The sequence below is a fragment of the Chiloscyllium plagiosum genome, unplaced genomic scaffold (genome assembly GCF_037043375.1).
Source record: "Chiloscyllium plagiosum isolate Xiang-an unplaced genomic scaffold, Cpla_swu_hap1 HiC_scaffold_10, whole genome shotgun sequence".
Lineage (NCBI taxonomy): Eukaryota > Metazoa > Chordata > Chondrichthyes > Orectolobiformes > Hemiscylliidae > Chiloscyllium > Chiloscyllium plagiosum.
In genome coordinates, this window is record NW_028270148.1 from 93,027,476 (window position 1) to 93,041,713 (window position 14,238).

Here is a 14,238-nt window from a genome sequence, read left to right on the forward strand (position 1 = left end):
GCCACTGTTGGAATATTGCATGCAATTCTGGTCTCCTTTCTATCGGAAAGATGTTGTGAAACTTGAAAGGGTTCAGAAAAGATTTCCAAGGATGTTGCCAGGGTTGGAGGATCTGAGCTACAGGGAGAGGCTGAACAGGCTGCAGCTGTTTTCCCTGGAGCGTCGGAGGCTGAGGGGTGACCTTATAGAGGTTTACAAAATTATGAGAGACATGGATATGATAAATAGACAAAGTCTTTTCCCTGGAGTCGGGGAGTCCAGAGCTAGAAGGCATAAGTTTAAGGTGAAAGGGGAAAGATATGAGAGAGACCCAAGGGGCAGCTTTTTCACGCAGAGGGTGGTACGAATATGGAATGAGCTTCCAGAGTATGTGGTGGAAGCTGGTACAATGGCAACATTTAAGAGGCATTTGGATGGGTATTTGAATATGAAGGGTTTGGAGGGATATGGGCCGGGTGCTGACAGGTGGGACTAGATTGGGTTGGGATAACTGGACGGGTTGGACCAAAGGGTCTGTTTCCATGCTGTACATCTCTATGACTCTATGCCTCTATAACATCAGGGATTCTGGCTGAAAATAAAATTTTCAAGCATTTAGAATGTTTATATTAGATGAAACTTTACATTTTTGCAATAGTAATTCACTCCATTAAATACTGCAAGTATTTGTCCAATGTTTCTTTGGCTGGGAGAGCCAATGCAGGGACAAGGGAGATAATACCATAAAACAAGATTAGAATGAATAATGAATGTAAAATTCCCAAAAGAGATTGCATATTCAATAAACCTCACCTTAGTCTGTGGATCAGAAAATGTTGCCTTGCACTCTGAAATTAAATGTTCATGTATAGCACGTAGTTGAAAAATAGATGTTATATTCTCAGTTTGGTATTGGTATGGTTATAAAAGACTATATTGATGGACATTTCTATGGGGTTTATAAGCTGCAGTAAGATACTGGATGAGTTTTGATAACAATGCATTATCTGCACTTGCTTCCAATCTAGTACAATCTTCATTTGTCATCCTCACTGTTACTTGGGTGCCCCTTGGTCTGAGAAAGAAACTGTCTTCATGGAATGGAAACTTTTGGAAGCAATGATCTTTCTTATTTCTCAATTAAAATATTTTGTTTATCCACAGCTTTTTGACATTGCATCTTCAAAGGGCAATAGGAAAGTGCAGTTTGTTTCCTTCCACAAAGATCTCGGCTACAGGCACAAGTATATATACAAGAGCCCACAGCTTCCTCATATACTCAGGTAAATGGACTTTTTTTTTATGAATATATTGTTCTCACTATTTCACTTCTGTCTATCCCAGTGCAGTTGCTGCATCTGCTGCTTTGTTGGGCAAAGGTACCCTAGGGTATGCAGCTAAAATGAGTAAATGGAATTCAGGCCACATCAGCCATAAGAGCATAGAAATAGGTACAGGAGCAGGTCATGTGGCTTTTTGAGCACACTTGATCACTCATTATGATCATGGCAGACATCCTGCCTTAATTCCACTTTGGCACCCGAGTTCCTTTTCTTTTCTTGAGAGATTAAATGTCTATCTATCTCGGCCCCTGGCACAAACAATTCCAAAGACACTCAGTCCTTCACATCTTAAATGAAGCAATCAACTCCATTGTTCTGAAATAATGCCTCCATGTTATAAATTTTCAGCCAAGAGAAGCAGCCACTCAGTGTCCACTCTGTCAAGACCCTTCAGGATCTTGTATGTTTCAGTGGAGTGGATCTTATTCTTCTGAACTACAACTCATCTCATCATGGACAATCATCTGATCAGAAACCAATGAAATAAATACACACACAGGCGCACGCACATAGACAGGCAACGCATGTTAAGGTTTCCTTTTCATTGTAGTCCAGTCCCCTAGCAATAACTACAACATGCCTTTTAACTTTCTAATAGCTTGCTGTACTTGAATATTCACCTAAATACCTCACCTGACAAAGAAGCTGCTCTCTGAAAAAGTGTGATTTTAAGTAAGCCTGTTGGACTATGACCTAGTGTCTTGTGGCTCTGGACTTTGTCACCGCAGTCCAACACCTGCATTTCCACATCATGGATACTTGAGTATTAACCTTTCATGTTCATGTCTCTCTGAACATCAACATTGTCTAGTTTTGTCCTTTTAAAAATAAATATTTTGCTTTTCTACAGTTATGACTACAGTGAATAATATCACACTTGCCCACATTATACTGCATCTACCACCTTGTTGCCCAGTCACTTAAACTATTTATATCTTGTCGATTTGTGTCATACTCACAGCTGGCATTCTCTTCTAGCTTTCCACCATCAACAAACTTAAATACATTGTTCTTGGGCGTTTTTTCTAATTCATTCATATAGATGGTAAATAGTTGAGGCCTGAGCACTGTCCTTATGGCAATCCATTGTCTCACAGCCACTCAACTTCAAAATACCACAGTCCTCCTCATTTCTGCGTGTTAACTAATCCTCAAACTATGCTAATATATTGCCCCAACTACAAGAGTCCTTACCCTGTATTTTATACATGATACCATATCAAATGCCAATTCAAAATCCACTTTCTATTTTACTAGTTACATCCTCCCAAACTCTAATAAATTTGTCAAACGTAGTTATCCTTTCTTAAAACCATATTGCTTCTGTCTGGTGGTGGGTCGGTTGCATGGAAAATTACAGAAAAAGTTAAGTGTGGAGGGCTCAGCAGAAGTTTTAAAAATTTCTAAAACCAGTAAAAGGACAGAGAATGGAAAGGGTCAGAAACCTAACCTTGGGCACAGTGGGCAAGGGTACAACTATGAGAAGGAGGGGTGACAGTTAACACATGACTGAAGGTGTTTGACTTAAATGCATGCAGCACACAAAACAAAGTAAATGAGCTTGTACAGCAGATTGAAATTAACAGGTTCACAATTGTAGGTTTCGCAGATGTGACAATGGGTTCAGGACTGGAAACTAAATATCAAAGGAGGTTGACTAAGCTCAGACTTTTCTCTCTGGAGAGGAGGAAGAAGAGAGGTGACCTGATCGAGGTATACAAGGTAATGAGAGACATGGATCGATTCAATAGCCAGAGACTTTTCCCCAGGGCAGGATTGACTGGCACAAGGGATCATAGTTTAAGATATTAGGAGGAAGGTATAGAGGAGACATCAGAGCTAGGTTCTTCATGCACAGAGTTGTGAATGCATGATGTGTTGCAGTGATGGTAGTGGAAGCAGAGTCATTAGGGACATTTAAGCGACTGCTGGACAGGCACATGGACAGCAGTGAGTTGAGGGGTGCATAAGTTAGGTTATTTTATTTTAGAATAGGAATAATGCTCGGCACAACATTGTCGGCTGGAGGACGTGTTCTGTGCTGTACTTTCCTATGTTCTGTGTTCTATTTAGGTCCTATTAAAAGGACAGGCAAATTGGCATAGGGAAAGGATCGCCCTGTTCAGTTTTTTAAAAAAAATCAGTAGCAAAAAATGATGTAGAATTGGTGTCGGTGTAGACTGTGTGGGTTAAGTAGAGGAATTGTAAAGGAAGAAAGACCTTGAGAGTCCTGTGCAGACAACCTAGCAGTTGACAGAATGTGGGGAAGAAAATAATCAGGAGGTAGAAAAGGCATGTAAGAAAGGCACTATTGCAATAATCATGGGGGACTTCAGTCTGCACATGGGCTTGAAAAATCAGGTTGATGTCAGATCTCAAGAAAAGGAATTAATGGAATGGCTACAAGGTTTATTTTTGGAGTAGCTTTTGGTAGAGCCTGCGAGGGAACAGGTATTTCTGAATTTGATGATGTGTAATGAGGCAGATTTGATTAAAGAAGTATCAGGGTGAAGGACTCACTCGGGGCGGTGACCATTATATGATAGAATTCATCCTGCAGTTTGAGAGAGAGAGGTTTGAATGAGATAACAGAAATACATTTGAGTAAACATAATTCAAGTAAAAAGTAAGAAGGTGTGAGGGAGGAGCTGGTCAGGGTTGATTGGAAGGGAAGCCCAGCAGGGAAGATGGTGGAGCAACCATGACAGGAGTTGCTGTTCCTAATTTAGGAGACAGAGCAGAAATGCATTCAAAGGAAGAAGAAACATACTAAAGGGAAGATGAGGCAGCCATGGCTGACAAGAGATCTCAGCAGTTTAAAAGCAAAGGAACAGCCTATACTGTGGTGAAGACTCGTGGGAAAAAAAAACAGCAAAGGATAATTAAAACAGCAAGAGGCAGGGAGAAGATGAAATATGAGAGGAAGTTAACTAGTAATAGAAAAGAAGATTACAAGAGTATGTCTTAGATATCTAAAAGATGGAGAGAGGCAAGAGTGGACATTTGACCACGGGAAAATGGGGCAAGAGAAGTAGTCTCTACAAAGAAATGGCAGGCGAACTGAATAGGTACTTTGCATCAGTTTTCACACTGGGCGACATCAGGTACCAGAACTTCGAGTCAAGGGGCAGAGTTGAGCGTGGTGCCCATCACTATGGGGGACATGCTGGAGAAGTTGAAAGGTTTGAAGGTGGATGAATCACCAGGACCAGATGGACTACACCCCAGAATTCTGAAGGAGAGGGAGGGTTCCAGAGTCTGGAAAATAGCTCATGTAACACCCCTGGTTAAGAAGGGAGAGGGGCAGAAAATGGGAAATTGTAGGCTGGTTAGCCTGACCTTGGTCGTTGGTAAGATTTTAGGATACATTATTAAGGATGAGACTGCAGAATACCTGGAAATACATAGTAAAATAGAGCTGAATTAGCATAACTTTGACAAGGAGAGGTTATGCTTGACAAATCTGTTAGAATTCTTTGAGGAGTTCATGAGTAGGTTAGACAAAGGAGAGCCAATGGATGTGATCTGTTTGGATTTTCAGAAGGCTTGTGGCAAGATGTTGCAGAAAAGGCTAATAAATAAGAGCCCATGGAGTAAGGTACTGGCATGAATGGAGGATTGGCTAACTGAGGGAAGGCAGAGATGGGGTAAAGGGGTCTTCTCCGGATGGCAGCTGGTGACTAGTGGAATTCTGCAGGGGTCAGTGTTGGGACTACAACTATTCACAATATACTTTAACAATGTAGGTGAAGAAACTGAAGGTATTGTGGCTAATTTTACAGATGACACAAAGATAGGTGGAAGGACAGGTAGTGTTAAGGAAGTGGACAGGCTGCAGAAGGACTTGGACAGGCTAGTAGAGTGGGCAAAGAAGTGGCAGATAGAATGTGATGTGGGAAAGTGTGAGATTGTGCACTTTGGTAGGAAGAATAGAGGTGTTGACTATTTTTTCAGAAATCTGAAGCATAAAGGGACTTAAAACATAACATAAATAGGAGCAGGCGTAGGCCATCTGTCCCTTAGAGTCTGCTCCACCATTCAATAAGATCAAGGCTGATCGTTTTGTGGCCTCAACTCCACTAACTCACCCTCTCACCATAATCCTTATGCCGTTTTGCTGTTCAAAAGATTATCTATCTTAGCTTGAAAAAACAACCAATGAGAAAGGCTCAACTACTTCACTGGGCATAGAATTCAATAGATTCTCAACCCTTTGGGTGAAGAAGTTCATTCTCAATTCAGTTCTAAATCTGCTTCCCCTAAATTTGAGACTGTATCCTCATGTTTTAGTTTCACTCACTAGTGAAAACATCCTCTGAAATTCTATCTTATCTATTCTCTTCATAATTTTGTTTCTATAAGATACCCCCTCATTCTTCTGAATTCCGATGAATATATTCCCAGTCTACTCAGTGTTGCCTCATAAGCCAACCCCCTTAACTCCAGAATTAACCTAGTGAACCTCCTCTGCACCCTGTGCCAGTATATCTTTTCTCAAGCAAGCAGACCAAAACTGCACACACTACTCCAGGTGTGGCCTCACCTGCACCTTATACAGCTGCAACATAACCTTCCTGCTTTTAAACTCAATCCCTTTAGCAATGAAGGACAGAATTCCATTTGCCGCCTGTTGCACCTGCAGACCAACCTTCTGTGATTCATGCACAAGGGCACCCAGGTCCCTCTGCACAGCAACATGCTGCAATTTCTTACCATTCATGTAATGGTCCGTTTTATGGTTGTTCCTAGCAAAATGGATGACTTCACATTTATTAAGATTAGACTCTGTCTGCCAGACCTTTGCCCATTCACTTAAACTGTCTTGGTCCCTCTGCAAAGTTTCACAGTCCTTGATTTGGGAATCCTAGTTCAGGATTCTCTTAAAGTTCCTCTCTTAAAGTTACACTGCAGGTTCAGTTGGCAGCTAAGAAGGCAAATGCAATGTTGGCATTCATTTTAGGAGGACTAGAATACAAGATGTACTGCTCAGGCTGTACAAGGCTCTGGTAAGACTGCATTTGGAATACTATGAGAGCAGTTTTGGGCCATGTCAAAGGAAAGTGGTCCTGGCCTCCCAATCTGTTATGCTCTTGTAGCCATAATATTTACATGGCTATCAAATTCAGTTTCTGGTCAATGGATGTTGTAGTGGGAGATTACATTGAAGACCAAGAGGAAATGGTTAGGTTCTCTTGTTGGAGGTAGTCATTACCTGGCACTTGCATAGTATGCATATTGCTTAACCATGCATCAGCACAAGCTTGAATGTTGTCCAGTTCTTGTTTCAGTCTCTGAGGTGATCAGGTCTTTAGGATTTGCTGACCTCGCGTTGGTCAACTTCTCCACTATCTTCGCTGATACTAATTAGTTGAAGTTCTTCACTCTTATAAGTTCATTGGTTTTTCTTTCTGGTGTGTGGTTATGTCTTTTATTGTGAAGACAGTTGCAAAGTATTGCTAATGATTGTTATTTTGTCATTCTCCACAGACCAACATTTACACTTCAGACACTCCTTTATTCATAGTCATACAGCATGGAAAAAGACCCTTTGGTCCCACTTGTCCATGCTATAAGGTTTCCCAACAAAACTAGTTCCGTTTGCCTGTGTTTAGCCCATATCCCTCTAAACCTTTCCTGTTAATGTACCTGTCAAAATGTCTTGTAAATGTTATAATTGCACCCACCTCTACCACTTCCTCTAGCACTTTATTCCATATACACACCATCCTCTGTGGAAAAAGTTGCCCCTCTGGTCCCTTTTAAATCTTTCCCCTCACACCTTAAACCTGTGCTATTTAGTTCTAGACTCCCCTACCCTAGGGAAAAGACCTTGGCTATTCACCTTATCTATGCCTCTCATGATTTTATAAACCCCTCAACCTCCAACACTCTAGGAGAAATGTCCCAGCCTATCCAGCCTCTCCTTTATAACTGAAATCCTGTGGTCTCATAACATCCTTGTAAATCTTCTCTGCACCCTTTCAAATTTAATAATATCCTTCCTATAGAGCTATATGCAGTACTCCAAAAATGGTCTTACCAATGTTCTGTGCAGCTGCAACATGACATCCCAAGTCTGTACTCAATGCTCTGAACAATGCTGCTTTCAACACACTGTCTACTTGTAATGTCACTTTCAAGGAACTATGCACCTGAACCCCTAGATCTCTCTGTTCAACACACTCCAGGGCCCAACCACTAACTGTGTAAGTCCTGCCCTGGTTTGTCTTATCAAAATGCAACACCTCACTTTTACATAAACTAAACTCCATCTGCCACTCCTTGGATCATTTGCCCTGCTGGTCAAAATCCTGTTGTACTCTTAGCTAATATAAGCTTATGAAAAATCTACAATTTGGTTTTTATATTCCTGGTTATTACCTACATTCTATTATTTTGTTGTTTTGATCAACATTGGCTGCTGGTAGTTTCTAAACCGCTCCTACTTTTCAGACTTCATAATGTTATAAACCTCTTCATTTAATCTAATCCTGTCAGTAAGCTACAAATAGAACGAGTTTTTTAAATCAAATAACTTCTTGTTGAATTGGTTCTGTAAATATTTTCCACTGTCTATTTACCATCATACATTTGAATCAATTTACCCAATCAACCTCTCCCCGGATACATATATAATTGACTTTTACTTTCATCATCTTGTTTCATTTCCTAAATGTCTCCCTCAAGTCAATTCATTTGTATTCTGATACTTTAGTAATCTTACACAGTTAAAGATAATTAACCCTCCATCCACACTGCTACCTGATCTTTGAGCTAAGACCCTTTCTTACTACTGTCCTTTTGTTATTTATCAAAGCTTCTCTGCCTCCTTTCCCATTTCCCATCTTTTTAAATGTTGAGTACACTGGGATTACTTCTTGCTCTGTCTTGGTCATTGTTTAACTGTCTCTGTTGTGGTGATTATATTGAATGCATTCACCTCTAATTGTGCCACTAGTTTATACAAATGCTATATTCAGAGCCATAAATTGTACTTTTTACTCACTGTTTTGTATGTGGACTTTGTTGCGATTATTACCATTGTGTCCACTGGTCATTGCAGCAACTTGACAATGGACTACAACCCACAATGACACTTGGTAATTTCATGTACAGCACCTGTGGTGGAACCTGTCTTTAAAGGATTGGCCTCTTTAACCATCAGCACAGATGTCCTATGTGAAGCCACCCCCATGTGAAATGGATTTATCTGCTATATTTCTGTCATCTTTCAAAGATGGAAGAGTAATCCCAGGGAAAAAAATAAACTTAAATTTGCTGCCTAACACTGCTTGACTTATTTTATTGAGTCAACTTTTTGTCAGGATACTGATGCCATCCAAGTTTTAAATGGAGCCCATTTGAACAGAATTATAATCTAGTGGATGGTGAAGCTGGAATAGATGGCTGAATGACCTAATCCTGTTCCTGTGATCTTTAAAACTTTTATGCCTTTTAAGTCACTCCTGCATGATCCTATCTGTCCCATTTTTATTCATCTTTCATCAACACAGCCAATTTCTCTGGTAATTGGGTGCATGAATGGCTAAGAGAAACTCTTAGTGGCTTCTGGCCTAAATGTATTTGAAATGGTTGGAGTTTGTCCAACAGAGCTTGAAAAACATTGTTTCAAACAACAGTAATTCTTATGAGTTCAGGAGTCCATCTCCAGTGACTAACGTTTCAACTGTCTTCGGCAGGCTGTGTTGCAACTGAAGTCAAAGGGGAGAAAGTAAGCTCAATACTGTTGAGAATGAGGAAAGGAAAAAATATGAGAAATCTGCTTTTGGTTGAAAGGGAGGAAAAGTAAGTGTTTTTTTTTTGATCCATGTACTAGAGCCATATTATTTAGGCAGAAGGAAAAAGATTGAGCCTGTGTTAGTTAGGGATGAGAAAAGGGTGCTTTTGTGAGGTTGAGCAAAGATAGTTAAATATATTTTGTGGGGAGCTGGGAGGAAGGCATGTGAAGTGGAGGAGTTGGAAAAGTGGAAAAGCTGTAGTTCCAGCTTTTCAAGAAATGGAATTTAAAAATGTTGCCCGGGTAATGGAGCCCTTATTATGAAGCAGCATCATTCTGCTTCATCATAATCAATTTACTAGATCCACTGGTAACTGAAATGCTTGAGAGTAATTATGAATCCCTTTCTTTCTTTTTGTCGCAGGAAGTTCTTAAGTGACCCAAATATGCATCAGTAATGAAGTGGACCACAGAGATTAGTTGCATCTTTGGAGCGCATGAAGACTTCAATTTATGTCACTCAAAACGTGCATGACTTCCATTGATTTGCATTCCACAAACCTTATTCATCTGAACACAAAACAAAAATGATGCTGCTTGGGTTCTTTTCCCCACAGATGAGGGAGCTCAGTCAACAACACAGCCAAAGAGTGAAATGAAAGAACTATTGAGAATTTGGTTCTTGTTATATTAAAAAAAAATGAAGCATACAATTTTTCATGACCACAATGATGAACTTCCTTGAGTGAAATATGGTTAAGATTTTAAAGTGAAAAATTAAATGATGGATAATCATTAATTTCAAAATATGATTCTGAATCAGCGCACTCAATTTGTTTCTGAATCATGGATAATTATTCCAACTGAAGTACTTTTGCTTTTGAGCGTTTCAACCTATTCATTTTTTTAAACCCCATTGTGTTGCATGTACTAATGGACATGCTTTTTCAGTTTTATTCTGCCTAAAGGTTTTAAGATGAAATGCTGCTCATAACATATAATAACTCACCTACACTTGGTGCAAGGATTTTTTAAGATTCATACGTTTAGCTCAGATGGGTCTGTTACAGTATCTAACAAAGTATTTCAAGTAGATGATGGTGACTGTATCCAATGACATTGTCTAGAAATATTAAATAGTTTATTTTATACCCTATTTTATGCCAGTGTCTTCCTCTTGCTATTCTGCCCTCCTTCAGTTGGAATGGTAATTGTACATATTAATCAGTTAAAGGTTGTCTATTTGTTGGACCCAATAGGAGGTCTTATGCAAAGTGACTGAACATTCTCCTCCCAATTTTTAGTCTGAGCCTGACAACACAAAATTGACAACCTTACTGAAGGCAGCATAATGATGTCTGGTGTGAGAAGTGGAAAAGGCACATTCTTTGATAGTCTGTTTTGGTTGTGTTATGCAGCTGACTACAATACCTGACCTAGAAGATCTTGATGCTGACATTTGTGATAGCATTGATCAAACTCTTTTAATTTCCCATCATTTTGAGCACAAAATTCCACCCAGGTTTTCTTAATTTCCAAGGTAACTACTTAAAACTGAGTCAAATATTGATCTATCTTTGCATCAGTTCTACCACTAAAAGACTTTTTTCTTAATGAATTCAGGTAACTTCAGATGTTTATGCAAAATTTCCTTTGTGACACGAGCTTTGTATACAAATAATGGGTTTTGGTGTGATCACCAAAAGAATAGCAACTAACTGAACTGCTTATTACTTATGAACTGTTGGCACAGTGTTGCTTATGCACTGCTAGTACACTGGTCAACTATACAACTGGAACAATACTTGTGTGGAATATGTATTAAATTATTGGTTGACTTCTGGGATATGATATAACGTAACTGCTATTGTTGAAATCAGTTGCTGTAAAATGTGTACTAAACAATATATACATCAATGTAAATAGTATAGCCTTTATTAAAAAGCAAAATTCTTATCAACATGTTGCATTGTTTCAGTGAAGATTAGAAATGGCTGCCTAGTTGCAGTCAGTAAGAGAAAGCAGCTTTCTTGAATAGATACATAGTACAGCTTATGTATTAAAATACTTAAGAAATTCTCAACCACATTTTGAATGCATCCAGAGTTCTGAAGAAAATTAAACTGCTCAATGCTAGTGAGCTGAACCACAAATAGAAAATTTGGGGAAAATACAGCAAACTTGTAATCTTAAAGGAAAAGGCTACAAGTTATGTTTTAGGAGGCAAGAATCTATTTTTGTCTTCTCAGATTTGTCCATTTCTGAAATTGTTTGTGAAAATGACATCCATCTGTTAAAAGGTATTCCTGCCTCTCCAACAGGGCCAAGATAAATTGCTGAAAATGTGTTGCTGGAAAAGTGCAGCAGGTCAGGTCAAGCCCTGAAGAAGGGCTTATGCCCGAAACGTCGATTCTCCTGTTCCCTGGATGCTGCCTGACCTGCGCTTTTCCAGCAACACATTTTCAGCTCTGATCTCCAGCATCTGCAGACCTCACTTTCTCCTCCAAGATAAATTGCCTCAATTAGCAGGGCCAAACATCTTGGTTCAAGGAGCCCCTTCAACTAGAATAAAATTACATACTTTTTTTTTACAGCCCAGATCCAATGGATCTATACTAGTTTTACACTCCAAATGAGTCTCATTCTTCCTTACTTCACCTCACCTCATCAACATACCTTATTCCTTCCGTCTCATGAATGTAATTAGCTTCTGTTGATAGTCTTAAGCCACCAAGTAAAGGTGTCTAAGTTGGAAAGCAGATTCTTGTGGAAGAATGCTCTCCTGCTTAATCATGTTTGATTTTGTTGATTCTAGCAGCCAGCAACTCTGTAGAAAATCATGCTACCAGTGGTAGTTTCACTGACCCGCGTGATAAATCGTCATTTGTTCTGAAATAAGTACCACTGATTAGAGTTACTTCAGATTATTTCATAGTTTAACTTGCAATAAGGATTTTTAATACAACATGAGTGGTACGTGTGTGTGTCTGCAGACGTTTGACATTCGCACTGAAACTCGCTGGATTTCCACATGTGTGAATTAAAATTTAAATGTTCAAATTTAAATTCCCCAGTCTTGTTTTACAAAAGGGAATATCTCTAATTGTTCTGCACAAATTCACATGATTAATCACTAATTAAACATTTTGAGTTTCATTCATGATGTGTACTAAATTCCCTCACTGTTAATCATTCTCTGATATTTGGTCTGTGATTAGGAAAAACATTAATTAAGTTAGGCAATTGTCTGTGCCATTGGTTGAAGTATAACAGTTAAGTAACCGACCAATTTATTTGAGTATAGTGTACTAATATTTTTTTATTGTGGCTATTTGTAATTTTTTTAAACAAAGCACATTCCAGCTTGGCATACCTGATAAGAAATTTTGACATTGAGAGCAGCAGAGATTTGATAATTGCCAGTTACTGGTTCAGGAATTGGAATGCTCTGATAAGCTCTAAAGGAAAATTGTGTAATTATGGCATCTTAGGTTTTAAAGATGAGAAACTGCAAACTTTGATCTATTAGAAATTTTTCTTTCATCCACTTCAAATCTTTTTCTTGTGTGTATTTGAATGGGAGAAATGGTTGCATGCAGACAGAAACTAGACCACTTGAACAGCTCCTTAGATTCTTCATGTTTCTTGAATGGCACAATGTGGAACTACTCAATACTGTATCTGCTTATGCTATTTAACATAAAAACTCTCCAATCACTCCTCTTTATTATGAAATATATCTTATAAATATCTGTACATATCTATTCTGAAATGAAAATAGGTAAAATTCAATTTGTTACATCTTTGGCAGAGGCAAAAATAATTTTGAGGTGTGATAAACATTCTTTTCAGTGATATGTTCAGTAACACCATTACTAAACATTTCTTTTGGTGTGTTGCAACTGTTCTGGCTATTTACATGACACCTGTGTCTTCATTGTAAAAAGTACAGATCAGACTCTTCCCATTTGCTAATGTCGTCAATGTTAATTTTTTCGTGCAGATTTAGTGGTTGTAATACATGCAAAATTGTCACTTTGCTGTTACAAGTAGCAGCAATTTTGGAAATCATGCTGATTGTTTTCACTGTATATACATTAGCATGTTGCTGGATTAAAATTCTGGAAGTGCCAGCCTAACAGCATTGTTGTAGGAGTACCTTCACAAGCATCTACTGTTCAAGTAGAAGGCCTGTCACCACTATTTTTGGAACAATAGATGGATTTTAAAAATGCTGCCCCAGCCAGCATTCGTAAATTTAATTCTTAAGAAGTGGGAATTGCCAACAAAAGTTCACAAGTTCCGAATGTCTGTGGAAGTGTACTAGAAGAGATGACCATTTGAGATGTTTTGGAAATCTGTGCCATCTCTCTTGATCCCCTTCATAAAGGTGATCCCAGTTTTGGGGAGATTAAAACTAGGGATCGTAAATATGAGCCATTAACATATCCAGTAAAGAAGTTGGAGAAACCAACTTTCTTGAGTAGTAAGATGATCAAAATTGCTATCATATGGAATAATTTACGTGTCTAACATGCATCTAAGAGTACACTAAAGCATCTCAAGACTGGAATGGAAGGATAAAATTTGTAGGGTTATATGAAGTAAAGTAGGAGCTGTTTATGTAAAGCATGGTCTCCATCAAACTGTTTCCCCAACCCCTGGCTGTATTGTGATTTGTAACATTTTGTTTTTAGCAAAAGTGTAATGAGCTTTGCATACTTCAAACTTACAAAGATTTCAGTAATTTTTGTTTTACCAGATGCAAACAAGTAGAAGTGGTTGAATAGTCATGTGAACATCAAATATATCTGCATCTTTTGATGTTGTGATTGAGGGAGGTCGATTGAACTTGCACCTTTTGTAAACTGCTTAATCTAGGATTTTGCTTTAATGTTGTGATTTTATGCACTGTATATTTTTTAAATAAATAGATCTTGAGTACTTCAAGCTGTATTTATTTAGTTTTAGAGCACCTTTTGTTTCATAGTAATATACATTGACTGAAATTAATGAAGGCTGACTGTTCTAAATTTAGCAGTTAAGAATCCAAAATACAGAAGATTGGTGATAGACAATGGCTGAGTTTCCTCTGTTTACACCCAGATATGCCTATAATCTGCTTTGTGGCTTAAGGAATAAATTGTGGTCCTGTTACATGTTTAATCATAATATTCT

At 38.5% G+C, this 14,238-nt stretch overlaps 1 protein-coding gene across 1 annotated transcript in view; it reads left to right on the forward strand.

Annotated features, from left to right (window-relative positions):
* abhd12 (abhydrolase domain containing 12, lysophospholipase) overlaps positions 1 to 14,004 on the forward strand; it is a 156,000-nt gene extending 141,996 nt beyond the window's left edge. The window contains exons 13-14 of the mRNA XM_043696423.2: positions 1,144 to 1,262; positions 9,485 to 14,004. Coding sequence (XP_043552358.1) covers positions 1,144 to 1,262; positions 9,485 to 9,518 — 153 coding nt within the window. The 3' untranslated portion in view covers positions 9,519 to 14,004. The remainder of the gene's footprint in view (positions 1 to 1,143; positions 1,263 to 9,484) is intronic.
* The last annotated feature ends 234 nt before the right edge of the window (positions 14,005 to 14,238 follow it).